The sequence below is a fragment of the Brachyistius frenatus genome, unplaced genomic scaffold (genome assembly GCF_029030835.1).
Source record: "Brachyistius frenatus isolate BFR_SWC_R1_liver_20210118 unplaced genomic scaffold, ASM2903083v1 Contig_196, whole genome shotgun sequence".
In the NCBI taxonomy this organism is placed as follows: domain Eukaryota; kingdom Metazoa; phylum Chordata; class Actinopteri; family Embiotocidae; genus Brachyistius; species Brachyistius frenatus.
In genome coordinates this window covers 481814-499623 of record NW_027210795.1, presented here as the reverse complement: position 1 = coordinate 499623, position 17810 = coordinate 481814, and the positions used below count along the sequence as shown (strand labels likewise).

The window sequence follows — 17810 nt, the reverse complement described above, 5'->3', positions numbered from 1 at the left end:
ATCTTATCTTATCTTATCTTATCTTATCTTATCTTATCTTATCTTATCTTATCTTAGATTCTTTACTCAAGTAAAAGTGCCAATACAGCAACGTCAAACTTCAGCATGTTCCTCTGCAGAGTTGTGCATGGAAATTCACACTTGCACAGAAATACAGTGAAGTGGGAGTATGAAGTCGCCTGAATCAAGTGAAAGCACACGAGTATTTCAAGTCAGTACCTCAAAATTGTAACTCTAGTACAGTACTTGAGTAAATGTACTCCGTTACTTTCTCCCGGTACTTTAACGCATGGCTAAATGAACCCTCCACATGTCAGGCTGATCAGATGAGCGCAGTAGTAGCCTGAAAGCGGTCTCGTGCTCTGGGGAATTTCCCGTCCACGTGTCTGAATACGCGACACAGAAGGCGGGATAAAAACAAAGTCGGCCATTGGCCACAGCGCACGAGTGTAAATACGCCTTAAAGGGAAGTGCTCTGCCTCGGCAGCGACGCAGTGCGAGTCGGCAGACGGAAACGCGGCCTGCTTTAAGGAAAGTTTATTTACTAAATGCTGAACACCACGCCCCGGCGGCGGGGCCACAGTGGAGCTGACGTCGGCGAAACTAAATCGGCTTGTTGCAGCTTTCCTCCCAGAATGGAAGCAGTCGTGGAGGTGAAAAGGACTAAACTTGCTTGACTTGGCAGGATATTGAACTTGTTGTCTTTTTTTTTGTTTTTGTTTTTGTTTCTTTCTTTTTGTTTTTCTGGGTATAAGACAGTCCGTTACAAGGAAGCCAATCTTCGTGGTAAGTTCACGAGACAGAAACCCGCTGTGAAGTGTCCTTTATCCGGCGGACCGGTGCGCGCGGGCTTTAACAGTAAATAACACGCGCGTCTTGAGGAAGAAACGACGCTGACGCAACAAATGAAGTGTCGACATGTTGTGCACATCACTGCTGCGGTGACACGTCAAAACAGACCGACCGGAAAACGGCGTGTCGTTTTAAACTCGGGCTGTCATTCAGCAAACATTTGAATTATACCGGCTTTCCCGGTTTGCAGAGCTCCGAGGCTGAGTGGGCTTCACGCTGCATGGCGGTCATGTTTCGGCACCGTGTTAAAATGTTTTTCTTCATGCACACCAGAAGCCTCCTCAACGCGTGTATGTTTGCACATTTCACACTCTGTGTTCTCCCCCCTCCCTCCCTCCCAATCTGTTTTTTTTTAATTTAATTTTAATATTCATCCACATAACTGCATTTTCGCACGTCACGTTTTAATTGTTAGTCGTGAACGAGCGCCACTTCTTGAAATATAAGAAATGTCGCGAGACTCTGCCACTTGCTTTTTGAGCTCGAGGTGGTTATGCGTCATTGAAGGTCCAATTTAAGGTTAATGGCGCGATGTGCTGCCGTGAATAGAACTAGTTTGAAAACAGAGCTGCCTCCCCCCATCTCCCTGAAGCTCCTTCCCTTTTGTTCGGGTTATTTTGTCTGCAGCAGGGGGAGCCACTGTCTGACGCAAACACTCCGCTCCCTGCCTGGTCAGGAGACCAACAGCTCACTATATCTGGAAGTTGAAGTCGTTTTGTTTTCTTCTCCTCCTGAGCTCATGTTCTTACTCTGTGTTTGTCAAAACAAAACATTAAGTGGTTTTACGCACAGGGTTTATTGTGAGCGCGCGGTAATATCGTGAGCTCTGGGCACGCTGGAGAAAAAGGACAATCTGCTTATGTTGGGTGAAGAAATGAAAACTCCTTCTCGGGGAGCTGGCAAGCTGACAGACCAGGCTAGGGAGAGTGGCTTAGGATTTTCCTCAAAGACTGTCATTATCCTTTTGCTGCGGACCCTAATTTGGAAGTGTGGTAGTAGTATAACCCTGTATTACAACTCAGTGGTGACTTGGGCTTGTGCTCGCCAGGCAACTTGAATTTCACCCATATTTTGATAACTCTTTGACCCACCAAATGATTCGGGGTTGAGTGAAATGGAAAGATAGCCAAGTGCATCCTTGAGATCTACCACACTGTGGTAAGATTGTTTTAATGAATCATAATGAGGCATTTTATTATTCTTGTCGTTGCATTTCCATGGAAATATCTATAAATTGTATTCATACTGAACACTGATACTTGCAATGGTTTGCATTGTACTCTATATTAGACAACTCCTGTCCAGAGGGCTGCTTAACACACACACACACACACACACACACACACACACACACACACACACACACACACACACACAAAAGACTGAATCAATCTACCTCTCATTTAACCAAGTCAGCCAAACTCCCTTTTATGTAACTGAGTCTCATAACCGCAGCGAATTGTGTGGTTTCTTCACTGAGTTGAGCCGAGCCATTTGTCTAAATAAGCACTGAGCTCTTTGCCACAAATGAAGGCAAACCGTTTGCTCAATTTCTCCTCCCCGACTCATCCACTGTGGTTTTATTGATTTGAGGGCGCTCATTATAACCCAGACAGGTTGTCTATAATGATAATGAAGGCTTTGGACGAATGAACCAGTAATGAATGTGTCTGAGATCATCCCATCGGCTCTAATCCAGACTTGTCCAAGGTTACCATTATTTGTGAAGGGAACCTGGGACACAATGGATTTATACACTCACTGCTGGACAAGTATTCTATATTTAGATTTAGAAGTAACCCTCTCTCTCTCTCTCTCTCTCTGCTCGCGCTCATTTTATAGTGCCCCCGTATGGACGATGAGGAGGATGATGTGTTTGAGCCAGACCTCCACTGCTGGCGCACAACATTCAGGGAGATAAAGTGTGAAGACCGGGGCACACAGACACCTGGTCCTGCCCTGGTATCGAGCAACGGCATGCTGCCCTATGGAGTCGCAGAGGAGCCCAGACCACTCTTCTACGGTGAGGCTGACGACATACTGTGTTTCCAAAGAGAAAAAGGAACCTTGCCTTGTGCGTGACAACCAGTGTTATAAAACTGAAACCACGAAAGCGTGATGTGAGATTTTCTGTGAGAAATGGCCAACAGTATTCCTGCACTGATCTCACTCCTGGCGCCCGATAGTCGTCATCACGGAGGCTTTTATGGTCTGTATGTAGTGTACCCAGCTGCTTTGCTATTCAAAAGGCGCCAGCCTGGCATTGTGACTGAAAGGACGTGACAGAAGTGCTCACCTGCGCCACAGCTCTTCAGTGAACTGATTATCAGTGACAGCAAAGTCAGATTGGCGCCATATACGAGCAATCATACCAAAGTAGCTCCGCAACAACCGTCTGACCTTCTGAGTCATGTGAGTTCGTTGTGTCAGTGACTTATGAGACTTAAATAAAATGTGAAAACTGTGCTTAAATCCAAACAGTCTGTTTGGTCAGAGGATAATTCAGCAGCATTTGGCTGATCTTTGTATCGGTAGTAAAAAAAAAAAAAATTAAATATGCATGTCAGGTGTCATTTGATGTATTTGCACTGTTGTGTTGTTTACAAAATAATAAGTAATCAGCTTTGACCCTCAACAGGTAACGCAGGTTTTCGATTGCACTTCCCAGCACGCTTTGAGCTTGTTCGGGATCAAGACGTGAGACAACAAGAAAGAGAGGAGGAGGAAAACGGGATGGAGCGGCTGCCCCGGCAGCAACATGTGGCGCGCAGCGTGGAGGCCTGCATCGGACAGAAACTCCAGCTGATCGGAGACCAGTTTCACCGGGATCACCTACAACTGGTGAGGAGGAAACGATGCATCCTGCTGACTGTACACAGGACAGACACTTCGGCATTCGACGGCAGTAAACAAGCATAACTGAACGGGCACACTTTAGCACCGTGTTGCCGCTCAGGTAGTCAGACCATAATATCCCTTTCATTTTCTAATTTCACTGCTTGCTGTAACTATTACAGGGAAAATTAAACTCTTAATTTTTGGGATCAACTCCAGACGAAACACAGAAAGGCAGTGAAGGCAGGGAGATGGACTTTTATACAAGTTCCTGAAACAACATACCGACAACCATATGAGAAAACAATGCCTTAAAGTCTTTTCTGTAGTTCATGCTGCACGTAAAGTCTGCTGTGATTAAACCCAGGGTAAGTGTGTCAGGTTAAGAGGGTGTTTCTAATGTCATAGCCTTAAAAAGTACAGTCCTCCCATCAGGAACACCATCTGCACACTGTTTTAAAATCAATATTTGGATCTCATGTTGATCTGACAGAGATTAATGGTGGGTCAAAAGTTTGCTCTCTTTTATTGTGCTTGCTCCTTATTTGTTTTGGAGAGGCTGTGCACATGCAGAACTTCAGCCCAGAGTCTCACCCCCCCCCCCTTTTCCCTCAAGCCAAAGACATTGCAGAACCAGGTCAGCCCTTCCCCCACCTGGCCAACCCCCGCCACCCCTCCTAACCCCCTGCCCCCCTCCCTCCCAACCTCCATTGCCTCCTCTTCCTGTTTATTTCTCTCTCCTTTCTCCTGTTTCCTCAGTGTGCTGGCAAGTGGCATGGAGGATGCCTGGTCTCAAACAGCACACTGTGGTCCGGGTGACGGTGTCCACTGACTTAGTTTGCTGCTTTCGTGATGGTGTGTTATAAAAGCATGACCTACTGTTACCTCTTTGGCTTCAAAATACACATCGAACCACTGGGAGACTTTCTGCAGAGTGCAAGACTTCTGTTGCACAGGTGGTTAGCAGTCTAACACGCAATATTTATTCACATTTAAACACGCACGCATCCACACATACTGATACATCCAGGAAAAAAGCAGAAGTGGCAGGAGTAGGTAAACATGTTGTAACCCGAAGCTCAGCACGTGAGCCCAGAGGGGAACAGCTGTGGTTCCAGGGAGTCTCCAGTCAGCCCCTTCCCTCGTCAAGGAGTGGCCACAGGAGACACCCAAATAAGAGGTCTACACGGGAGGGGGGAGGGGGCTATCTATAATAATGGTACGAGCATGTATATGGAGGGGGGGGGGGGGTGGAAATTGAACCTCAAACGATCAAGTAACAACCCTCCTCAGTTATCTTAAAACCTCTCTGCAATACATAATACAAAAGTTTTTATTCTGTGAAGTGCAACACAGATTCACATTTTCTGGTGCTTATCAAGCAGACGTTATTTATACCCCTGCAGCATAGTACGACTCGTGTATTGTGACACTGTCGATGCACACACACCACCAGACTGTGACAGGTGGGCTGTTGTGATATGTGTGTGTGTGTGCGGCCGGGATCTACTGACGCACAACGGAGGCAGGCCTGGGTCAGGGGATGAGGAAGTGGCTTTTGCTCCCTTTGCGGGTTGAGTAAACAGCAGAGAGGACAGTCAGAGTGAAATCTGAAGTCACATCCTGAAGAAGAGATTCGTGTGAAGCTCCTCAGTGACTGATTCATCTATTATCTACACCGGCTTTATCTCCAACAGGGTCCATTTTTGTAGAATCACCAATTAAGCTGAGATGCATGTTTTTGGACGGTGGGAGGAAGCCGGAGTAGCCGGAGAGAACCCATCAGGCAAAGAGGGGAGAACGTGCAAACTCCACACAGAAAAGCCTGGAATCGAACCCGTAACCTTTTTGCTGTGAGGATGAGTGACTGAAAGAAATAATATGTTTGCCTACGTCACGAGTCAGTCAGGCAGTTAGAGACGAGTACAACTACTATTGATGCTTGTCCTTTAAGTCGTGTGTGTGTGTGTGTGTGTGTGTGTGTGTGTGTGTGTGTGTGTGTGCGCGTGCGCGTGTGCGTGTGCGTGTGTCTGGCTGCTACAGAGGGATGTTTGTACAACCTAAACAGTGATGTAGGGTTTTGGATGCGTGATTCCACTGCAGCCTCTGTAATTACTATTTCTGGCTCTGGTTGTGCAATTCATTGTATTGTGCGTGCATGTGTTCATGCTCATGCATGAATACACCCATACTTGTTTTTCTGCTTTTTGCCATCTCTCACTTCTCGCTATCACACGGTCTGACAGTCAGTACAAAAACTCCCACAGCTTAATGGCGTTACTGTTCATCAGCTGTCATTCTTGCTGCTCCTGTCAGTAGGCGATTTATTAGGCGAGTTATTTAATGCAGACACTTGTCCCGTGTGCCTTTGCTTGCCATCATCTTGATAGATTTTGGAGCAATGTGGCTGCGAGTGTTCTCCATGGGAGCCCGTGGCCCCCAGCGAAAAGAGGGATTAGGTAGCAAAGGAGTGCTGGTGGATGCTGACAGATAAATTGCCCCTCAGTCAAAAGAGGTCTGGAGGGGACTCTGAGGTCCCTGGAGGATGGCTGACATTAGCCGGCCCGCCATTTGAGACAAGGCAATAATGACAGTCACAATGGCAGGAAGACAGCTCCAGCCTGCACAGGGCAGGGAGCAGAGTTAGGTTTCATCCCCATGTTTTTTTAAGAGAGACGACTCCTGCTTTTTTCGATATGAGGTGTTGAAAGCAGGGTTGAATATCTCCTGTGTGTGCGGCTGAGTGTGCATTTGCACGCACTGTTCGTGGCTTTATCTCTTTACTGTTTCAGCGAGGGCACGTCAATCTCTCTTTTCAGCACTCAGTCGGGGGGGGGGGGGGGGGGAGTCGTGCTGGAAAAAAAAAAAAATATTACATTTTTATTCATTCTTCTTTGAGGATTTGTGTTGACGGGAATGTCGGTTAGTTCTGTTCTGGATTATCTAATAACCTCTGTTATATGTTTGTATTTTTCCTGGGTCCTTCTCTCCTCGCTGATATGACTAATGCAGAGTTTCTTGTTTTGGAGGCTGGCCTGTTTACTCAAGTGATAAGGCAAGGCCTTGACAGACAGCCTGCATGTGACACTGATAAAGCACATCAGGCTTGTGTCAGAGTGACGACACAGACAATCTGGCTAAACTCTGTCTCTCTATCGCTAAATTTAGAGCCTCAGTTTGACAGTTGGTGGCGTGACTCATGACTAAGTCACAACAGGCCTCTGCACATCTCTTTTTGTTACTCTTACTCTCTGTGTTTGTCTAGTTGTCTCTCTCTCTCTCAGCCCAACAGAGCAGAGGGCACGTGAACATTGTGTTTCTGACTAAAGATTAATTGTATCTCACGCAAACTCAAAACACAAAAACTCTAGCATGATAAATCCCTCGGTTGACTCATTTTTAGCAGCTTTTACTGTCTAATGTTCAAATGCTGAGCACCATTAAATATTACTCATGTTGACCTACAATATACATGTAATTGCACGTATGCTGCCAGTTTGCCTTCCTGTAGTAGACTGTAGTCTCATATGATTTAGTTTGAAATTGAAAAGACTTAAGGCACGGCAGTGTTTACCAAGTCGAGCCCGACTGGCTGCCAAAACTGCAACATAAACGTATCACGGTGAGCTCATCCACTCTGTGCTGCGTATAAATATTGCTTATGTTTTCTGAAGCAGACATTATTATATTACTATATCCTTATCAAAATATATGCAGGCAAGATTTCATGCAACAGAGAACTTCCCAGAACTCTTTGCCTTAAATTATTTGATTATTTATTTTTGTCTTCTATCGAGCAAAAAGTGAGTACGAGTAAGAGACACAGATGCTGGTTGGAACCTGGCAAAGCTTATGCAACACCCTGCAATGTTCACCACAATTAGATAAGAGTATAGAAACACAGATGCTTATTATCACAGTGGCAATTCTTGACTTGTTAACTAGGTCAAGGTTTGGACGCCACGTTAAGTCTTCTAAATGTGGAAATCTAATCTCTGCCTTTAGATATTTGGGCTTTTGTAAACAATAGTACATTGTTGTCAAGAAAGCGTCGTACACTTTCATGCATTGTTGTGAAAAAAAAAAATCCTCTGGAGTCTCCCTGGTTGTCCTCAGATTACGAGCCTCGTGGTCTGAAAATAGCCGGAGCGTTATCAGGTGTAGTAGAGCCTGTCTTTTGTCTGCAGATGAGCTGCCGGACTACTGTACCTCTCTCATACAGATACGTGTTTTCCAGAGACTCCCTGCCTCTCATCAAGAGCTCCCTAATCCCATTTGGTGCAATTATCTTATCTCGGCTTCTCAATGGCAGAGATAGCATTATCCCCCTAATCGCACACAATCCAATTGGCTCGCAAACCCGAGCGAGTCTCCTCCCGAGCTGCTGGTCTCTGCCAGAAAGATTAAGAGGAAGTGTGACCGTATGATGAACGTGTTTATGGTTTGGAATGTGTGTTGGGATCCCGCTCACAAAGGGAGGCCTCTCTAATAAGTATCGTTGGGGACAGAAGCAGACTGTTGTGAAAATATCGGCGTCGTTCGGGTGTCTGGTTCCGTCTCGTCTCGGTTGACCCTTTTCACCGTGCTCGCTGTCAATCAGCGTACATCACAGCCAACGCAAACTAAACCTCAGACCCAAAACCCAAACTAATGACTGTTTCTAGCACTGCATGTTCAGCTTCTACAGCGTGCAACAACGGCTGTATGTTCTGTCTGTTTTTTCAGTATCATCGAAACCAAAGGAACCGGGGGCCGCTGTGGTGGCGCCTGGCCGCCGCCCTCCTCAGCCTTCTGTTTGACCGGGGGTTCATAGCTGGAGGAGGAGGTGCAGGACAGAGGTGAGGGCATCTTCACCTTGCGCACCTCCACCCACCCCGCCGCCCCCCTTTTCTCCAACTCTGTGCGGAACTGGACTCCTAACGGCACTGTCAAATCTAACACGGGTCTGTTTGGGGGAGAAAAGAAAGGAGACACAAAGGTCACCGCGGGACGGAGACAACCCACTTTTATACAAGGTCGTGTGGTTTTTTTTCTTTCCAAGAAGATGCCATGATGCTCCGAGATTCCTCTCAAGGACAATGTTCATAATTTGGCGTACATGTGGTGTAGTAGTTTTGTACAGTACATTGTTCTTGTTAAATTTTTGCACTTCAACATGTATCCATCTTTAATGACCTCCACACACCCTGGGAATGCCTTATTCAGTGTCTTCTGCCAGAATGAGTATTGAGCAATTTTGACAGGCAAAATGAGATGGTTTTGGAAATGAAAGGAAATGTGGTGTGACATTTTCTCCTCTGAAGTTTCCCAGGTGACCAGTCAAGTCGATTTACTAACTTCCAAAGAGGCAACTTCTCAGAACAAAGCATTTTGCACCTCACCTCAATGGAACATTTGATCTTCTCTTATTTTGTTTTACTTTCTATTTTTCTTTTGTCACTCCCCCATTTTCTTTGGTATGGTATTAAGTTTGAACATAATCCCTCGGTATCATTCAAAATATTGGGAACAAACTACAGTCAGACCCTCTGGGAGTTTCTTTGTAATTGTTGCAATCAAAATGCTTTTTACGGTGCAAGAAAACTCCTGCAATTAAAAAAAAAAAAAAAAAAAAACGTACATAGAAGCGTTTTAAATTCATTATAAATATTAATTCAATAAATACTGTATGCAGAAAAACTAAACAAAATGCATCTGTAAGGGTGTATAAAACCTAATTTAATCCATTCTGAACAATTCAACTGGTGCAGGGATAAGTGATGATGATTAGCTTAATTCTCACATTAAGACATTTTCTATAAACTTTGAGAGAAAAGGTTGAAGAGCCTTATTGACTGGAAATGAGTCATTACTTTTGTTTTGATTGAAAGGCTTACGCTGTGCAGTAATACCTTGAGCACAGCTTCTATTGATTATCTTTAATGTGGAAAAATAGCAGGGATTTTGCAACATTGCAAAAGATTGGTTGAATTTGCAAAATCACAATTTCCTAGAGGGACTGTAAAGTTTCTGCACATGGAAAAGTTGTCACACTGTGAAATCTTATCTAAATACCTTTTCATATGCACAGATAGCTGGAGGCGAGCCTGTCTTTAGTCATGTGCTACATTTCAAACATTTGGGACTTTTTGATGGCCCGAGACGTGTCGGGGTGGAGTTAGCAGTCCTGAACATCGCTGTCTGGTCAAACAAGTCTGGTGACTACACGCAAACCAGCCCAACATCAAAGAAGAAGGAAGCCGCATGTCACGCCGTTAGGTGTTGCATGAACTGACAAGACTGAGCAGTAACAAACAAGCAGTGGAAAACTACCGATCGGCTCACGAGTTTATTGCCATGTGGACATGAGTCATCCAATTATTAAGATAAATCTCTTCCGACCAAATCTTGGATGAGATTTGTTTGCCAGTGAATGCATCATTAGGATTCTGTGTTGCCATCTTATTCCTGCAGTAACAACAGCTGCTGTCCTCATGGTTGAAGAGTGTTTGTTATTGAGCAGCGTGGTGCTCATCGCTCCACTTATTCTAATGGTTATTACTCACAGATGTACGCGAGGGGTTAAATGACGTCCGAGATAGCACACTGAAGAGATATCCGTGTTAAAATCACGGGGTGCTGACTTTTGCATGCATGTAGAAAACGATTGAAGTTCTTGCACAGTGCACAATCCTAAAACACAAGAGTCAATCACATTTTTTTCTGAGCAAAGGAACGCATTTATTCTCACCCACAAATAATCAGGCAAAGTCAAGTCTAGCATTTTATTATTTTTTTTAATTTCACCAGATATTCAGTTGTTAGTTCTCAACTTCCCTTTGTTTTAGATGTGTTCTTTGGATGTGATTGTTTTCTGACCTCCATGCCCTTGAAGTGGAGCTGTGGATCCACTGTTTTTGCACTAGACCTCCTCCCTTCAAGACTTCAGATCGTTACCGAGCTAACCTCTCGTCTCGTATGAAGGTTTTCAGTTGTGACTTGTTTTCTTGCCACCACATTTCAGATGTATTCATTCACACGTCCAAGACAAATAATCAGTGTTGAGACCTGACTGAACACAGTCTGGAATCTGGATCGGATATCAGTTCTGGAAAAATTCACTGACCAGTGTTTCAGACGACAGAAGAGTTTTAGAGTTTCGGGCCGGTGCCTCGACTAAACGGTTTTCCTGGTTTGCTTTTCACAGCCTCTGTGTTCTGAACACCAAAACAATACGGTGCAACCAATCTGGGATACAGAATCTCCTCCTCTCAGGCTGCCTTTATGGGGTTTTACATCATCTGATCTTCTGTTGGGTGATCTTGTATTGTCTTTGGTGCACGTAGAAACCACCACTGTCTCAGCAGACAAACAGTCTCTGAATTGAATCAAAAGTGAAAAAGACTGTAATTATTGTTGAAATATGAATATGTTTAAAGACACTGTTGATGCTGTTTATGTTTTTTTTCATTGAAGAACCCAGGCCAACGTTTGGACTCAAGGAGCAGTACATATCAGGGGTCTGTAATTACTTGCTTCTTACAATGTGTCAAGTTTATCACTGCATAATTAGGGGTTTCTCTCATTCTCTCTCAAGATGTCTCAGGGATGGACTTTGTGGGCTACTGGTAACCTTGAGAATCTGCTACGTGGTTAGAAGAAGAGCAGCGGTGTCACCCGTTTATTTATGATGAAACCTCTCCAGGTCTTGTCAAGTCTCTTTATTTTCATTTCATCTAGAAATCACCCAGCACACACAAAGGTACAGTTGGACGGAGGAGTCGGAGGCTGACTCACCAGCTGTGGTGGTGACGGGGGCTACTGAGTATGTAGTCGTAGGCGTGCGAGGTGCACTGAATGTGGTTGTGGTTATAGTTTCCTGCGGATCCTGAACGCTGAGCCAGTCCCCGTAGCGCCCCGTCTCACCATTGGCTCTTGACTTCCTCTTTGTGCTGCTCCTTCATGACATGGTTATTGTTCATCAGTTCATTTTCTTTGTAATTTATTTTTTCCTTCATATTTATTTTTGGTATATTTGCCCATTTCTACTGTATACACCTGTGTGTGCAATCACTTATTTTCCTTTTCTTTCGTTCTTGTTTTTGGTGGTCTTGGACTTGTATATGCTTCAGTTGTTTGACTTGGCCTTCACTGTGCCTGATATCGCTTCTCGTGATACTCGACCCAAATTCTGCTCGTTTAGTGTCACTCATCTCTCGTAGGTTTGAACCGTTTGAAGTCAAGTAACGTGACTGGTGGCAGGTTTGACTGCTAACTGCACGTTCATGAGTTTCACTGCTTCCACCAGAGTGAAACGTGACCATCGTAACGTACTGAATTCGTGATGACTTCAGCTGTTGCTCTTCTTGGAGCAGAAAACTACAAACCGCCTTTCCAGCCTTCACGGGTGGCTGTTTGATTCTGAAAAAAATAGGATTTGGGTGGAGTATTTCTCTTCAAGAGGTTTTCCAGGGATGGGCCGAACCAATTCAGACCTTTCTCGCGATATTGTCACGCCCCGATTCACCAGTCGTCATCGGTAGATTCACGATATGTGGTTCAGAAAAGCAGCAGCTTCAATGCAGCTCAAAGTTTCAACAGCATACGACCTATTCCTCATGAGTCATCACCCATCCCGCCCCTCACTGAAGACAAACACCACGTTAGAAATACTTAAAAAGGTTGCCTTCATATTCAACTCAAGTCACAGGGCGTTAGTTTATGTTTTCAATCCTGAAATCTTAATCATTGTGTTGTAATCAATATGCACTGGAAAGTACTTTGTTTCTGTAAATCCCATCGGTCTCTGTGTGTTAATGTAAAGTATATACTCTGGATTGTTCTCTTGGGTTAATCTTGCCTCGTGTCAGCCGTATATATCTGTGCATTGACCAAGTAGCCTCTGGTATGATGGCCTGTTTGATTTATTGGAAAGGGAAACAAGCCGCCACGGTGCCCTGTAGAGTTTTGTTAGAATGACGTTCCCAAACTGCACTCATCACATATGGGAGTGCAGAGAGTCCCAAGAGTGGGACATGTATTTTATGGAAACCGTCAGTGTCTTGAATTTTGTAGTCCACTTTATATAAATTTGAAGTTTTTTTGAGGAAGGTTTTGATTTTTGAATTGTTTTTTTTTTACGATAACATTTCTTCATGGTCTTTCTTAACTTTTTAAATTGTATTTTCTTAAGAAAAAGGGTCTGCTTTTTTAAGGACAGTTCATGCTTGTAAGATAATTTTTAATACGAGTAGGATCCTTTTTGAAGTCCAAGAGTCAAGAGCATTTTTTTTTTTTTTAAATGAAAATGAACTTGCAACATTCCTTGCACATCTTACTGTGATGGATACGCAAAACCAAGCAAACCAAAATAATCCACGCTTGTGGTTAATTTGGCTCATCAGCTTGTGGCAATGAAATACTGCCCTCTTTTACACAACAGATAACGTGTACATGTATTTCTAAAAACCCTCGAATATGCCTTTAACTGCTCAGTTTCAACGAAGTCTTGATTATCACACGCTCTCTGTATACCAAGAAATGAGACCCAGCGAAAATGTAGCATTTTTGTAAACATTGACTGTGTGTTTTCGAGACTCTACTGTGCACTCATTTTTTTGTTTATATATATTTTTTGGTTGTTGATATAATATGGAAGTAAAGACAATTTGTTATGTAGTGCAATATGCTGTACATACAGAGCTTTGCTCTACGAATCTTTTTCTTGCATTTCTTGTTGTTTATTGGTACTTTTTTTTCAATAAAATTCTATTGAAGGTGACCCGTTGAGTCAAGTTTTTTTTTTTTTGGTATGATCAATTTTACATGCAGCATCACAGTTGGCTTTTACTGGACCACAAACTGCAAACAATGGCAGTTCAGCTCTTTTTAAGACAAACAAAACTCCTCATTGTTCTTAATATGGAAAGAATTTGGGAGAAACCATCCGAGGATTTGGAGTAATCACACCTCTGCAGGTACGAGCATCAGATCAGGGAAGCGTTACAGAGGTGAAATTATTTATTTTTTAAAGTCTTTCATATCCAAAAACTCTTGTTTTTCTTTTCTCTACATCTTCAATTCAGACCTTCTACTTCTGGACAAAACAGCTACACAAGAAAAACTAATTCCCCCCCCGTTTGCTCTGCTCCCACTCGAGCCTGAGCTTTTATTTTAAAGACTCTTGTATTGTGAAAGTAAGCTGCGATGGATTAGCCAAGTGTCTAAAACTAGCCAGGCATGAGAAGCCAGCCAGGCGTTTGGCAGAGACTGTGCCCATCATATCCCCCCTGCTGTTAGGTCATTAATTTGGTGGGAGCAGTGGGGCTCCCAAAACTCTCCAATAACTGCTGTCTGAACTACACACACACACACACACACACACACACACACACACACACACAAGCAAGTGTTGCATGACAACCGAATGAACCCGTGTGTTCAGAAAATGAGAAGAGTTACTGTCACATCCTAAAAGGTTACGGCCGATCCTGCTGATCCTGCAGATTAGTTACACTGCGGCATGGATGCCCTGGAGACATGGGAGTGAATGATTATCCCTGACACGTGTAAACATTGAAGTTTAGTGTGTAGTAGTACTGTGTGTTAAGTGGTGCAAAAGAGCCTTCTTTGCAGTTTAGAAATGTATTAATTTTATGGAGGATATATTTTTCCTATGAGACCGAGACAAAGCTTTATGTGAAACTAATCACACCCAAGATTATGTTGCTTTTTTTTGTTTTTTCTTCTTCTTCTTCTTCTTCTCCTCCTCCTCTCGACAGCGGATAACGTACAGTCTCCTCCCTCGGGGCTGACGCGTGGCACTTCTATTGTCGTACATGCCAGGTAGAGTTTCTCGCTTCGCCGACACCTGACTCACCTGTTTGGCCGCTTGCAGCCAAAGCGCTGGCTTGTCTGCGGCCCCCCGCACCCACCGACACATGCACACAAAGAGCGTGACAGAGGATGTGGTTGAAACACAACAACACCGCCTATCCTAGTCACGGTTGGCTTAGCGTACACAACTGCTCAGCTCTCCCCTCCTAATCCTGCGTCTTAGGTGTTATAAGTGTCGAACTTCAAGCCTCAATAGGAGCTAATTAACAGTGCTATTTATACAACTGTCAAAACATGTAACGATCTGCCCTGCAGAGAGGGTTGCTTGCTTTTTTCGTTTAGTTTTTTTGGGTTAAATATTACCAAATTTGAACCAACAGGCAGCAGTGTGCCGATACGTCCCCCGTCTGTCTCGCGGGTTGTTTACCTCGGCTTCATGGCTCCTACGCTTCTCTCTCTAGGATCAGCACTTAAATGGGGAGAGCGTTGGCTTTCCCTGGTCCCAAACAATGGCTCCTCTGTTCCCCTGGCCTGGCCGCCTGCTGAAAGAGACACCCATTAGAGAAGCGTCTATCTCTGGGGTCAGGCCCAGGGGTCACGCACAAGTACGGCTCTTGTTTATGTCTGCGAAGCCAATGAAAACACTGCGAGCCCACGTCGTTAACTCCTACTTGCCCGGCTCGCTGTTGTTCAGCCGGCTGAAGAGCAGCTCGAGTCACAGAGGGCCGTTAATTCACCCGCAACTTCAGTGTGTCTCCTTCATTTAAGCAAAAGTGATGAATCACTGACTGAATGAAGGAGCTGCACGAGAGAGAAGAACAGCAAATGAGCACCGACGGCACCTGTTCTGCACCGCAGCTCCCCCCCCCCACCACCACCACCACCTCCCCATCGACCCTGAGACCTGCTTCAAGTAGCTCTTTACTCCAGCACACACACACACACACACACACACACACACACACACACACACACACACACACACACACACACAGGCAATTACTAAACGATCGCGTGTGTGCTCACCCTTTTCATTGACCTCTAATTAAATGTAGATTTGGGGAATTACATTAAAAAGTCTGCGACTTAATTTGAAAGGGAAATCAAACAGGCTGACCAGAAAAAGTTACAGCTTCATGAAAAGTTTTCATCTTCTCTTTTCATCTTTGTATCTTCTGTCATTAGTGAGGAAGCCTGGTTATGAGTCACGGCCCACTTTATGTCTCCAACTGGAAGTGATGGGCTTCGCTGCCCCGGTACCGGTATGGTCGGTGCTACACTGGATCAGCTCTGGGCTGCTGTGATTGGTTATTTAACTGTCAATCAACAGATCCTTAACCTTAGCCCTTCGGCAGCATAGTAACCAAATCACAGGCAGAGCATCTGTCCCGCTGATCTCAGCACTATCAGTGTTGGAGACGGATTTAATTCGTGTAGAATATCTGCTTCATTCACTAATGTCCCATAAATTAAAACAATCATCGCCGTAGCGATCTGTGCACAAGTGACTTTCATGAGAAGTTGATGCTTTTTGAATGGGAGTCAATGGAGCCGGAGGCTTTTTGGAGCCAACCTCTAGTGGTACTCGGTGGTATTGCACTTCATGCAATTAAAAACACCCCCCCCCCACACACACACACACACACACACACACACACACACACACACACACACACACACACACACACACACAGAGGATCATGTATCAGTTGTTATCGTCCTAAATAACCTGAACCAGCGTGGCTGGAAACACTCCAGTCTTGTTGATGTTTGCAACAAAACACATGTTTGAGCTGAGACATGTCTCACTATGGTAAGAAGAATAAAGAAGATATCTGCGGGCTGCAGCCTCCAGAACACTAAACCACTCCCACCTCACATCTCCCCAACAATAGTGACGGCACCAAAATCACTGCAGGCGCACAACTCCGCCTCGAAAGAAGTGAAATGGCAACAAAACTACTGTGTACTTGAATATTCAGCTTTGTGTCCAAATGGGGAAGAAAAAAAAAACCACAGTATTTAGAAAAATGTTATAAATCTGTAAATACTTGCACAGGAAACATAAAGAATAGAAAAGAATAATATTCCTGTTGGAGGAGGCGGAGGAGCGCCACCGTCTCAGTCCTACATATATCTGTTCCATTCTTCATCCCCCCCCCCCCAACCCCCCTTTTTCACACATCTGGTGCTCAGGCAGGCAGTTGTCATGGGAATGAGCAGCTAAGCCAACAGTGTTGCATGTTGCTGTGCAAGGGGGGGGGGTTGAGCTGGGCATGCCGTGGGCGCAGCAACTCAGCAAACCAACTCCGACCCCCTTTTCTTTCAGCTGTGACTGAACACAGCTGACCTCCTCCGACAAAAAAAACAAAACAAAAACCCTCTAACTACCGGCTACCCCCCCCCCCCCCCAACAACTCTGCCCGGCCACTTTATGACGAATGGAAGGACAGCGAGCAAAAAATGATTTCCTGACAGCGGATCATCACATTCACGGTTCCAGGTTTTGTCATTTTCTCCCTTTTTAAACCTCTTTGCGTTTTTACGCTGCGTCCAACTTCTCCTTTAATCTGCTGCGCTCGGCTGCTTCTTTTCTTTACTTTCTCTGTTAGAGGAGCTGTTGGGCAATCACGATACAACACTGTGAGTTCCCTTTGTTTACCAAGAGCAACCCAGCAGAGCGCAGCGCTTTGTTGAGCTGCAGTCACTCCCGGCCTCACAGCTGTGACACACACACACACACACGCACACGCACACACACGCACGCACGCACAGAAATCTCTGACTCACAAACACTCGCAGTATCCTGTGGTCAAGGGGAGGGATTTCAATCCTCGGAGCACAGCTCATGAACCTGCTGAACTCGTCCTCTCCGTCTCCTGCTGGCTATTGTTCTCTCCTCTCCACTTTTCCAACTTTATCAAAATCTTCACACGTATCCGGGACCATTTGGACCCAATTAAAAGATACACCCCGTAAGCCTGCACGCAGCGGGCAGCTGTCTCTCCCCACGTGTGAAAATCCATTCACTTGGCATGCGGCTCAGAAAGAAACAAGCCGGCCTAATTATGACGGGGGGTGTCACTCAGTAGACAGTACATAAACAAGCGGGTCATTGTTGGGAACTAATTGGCAGGAAAGAGATTCCTGCAGCCCGATCCAACATAAGTTCACGGTGGTTTTCAGAGGGCGCGCGAGGAGCCCGGTGCGCCGGCAGGCCTGATGTGTGCAGTAACGAGAGGAGAGCTGCCTCGAGCCCACTTTCCAGCGCGTCTTCGCAACCGGTGCCGGACGGCGCCTCGGAGCTA

The 17810-nt window shown here is 45.0% G+C and overlaps 1 protein-coding gene across 2 annotated transcripts; it reads left to right on the top strand.

Moving 5' to 3' along the window:
- Positions 1-608: 608 nt before the first annotated feature.
- Positions 609-13447, top strand: LOC138632833 (bcl-2-modifying factor-like). 2 transcript variants are annotated; one of them, XM_069718679.1, is made up of 5 exons: positions 609-786; positions 2695-2875; positions 3491-3693; positions 4447-4542; positions 8413-8491. In XM_069718679.1, exons 2-4 carry the CDS (start codon positions 2704-2706, stop codon positions 4504-4506), a joined length of 435 nt encoding a protein of 144 aa, XP_069574780.1. In that variant the 5' UTR covers positions 609-786; positions 2695-2703; the 3' UTR covers positions 4507-4542; positions 8413-8491. The 2 variants fall into 2 exon arrangements, with proteins under 2 accessions (XP_069574780.1, XP_069574779.1); XM_069718678.1 differs by lacking the exon at positions 4447-4542 and having other exon boundaries at positions 8413-13447.
- The last annotated feature ends 4363 nt before the right edge of the window (positions 13448-17810 follow it).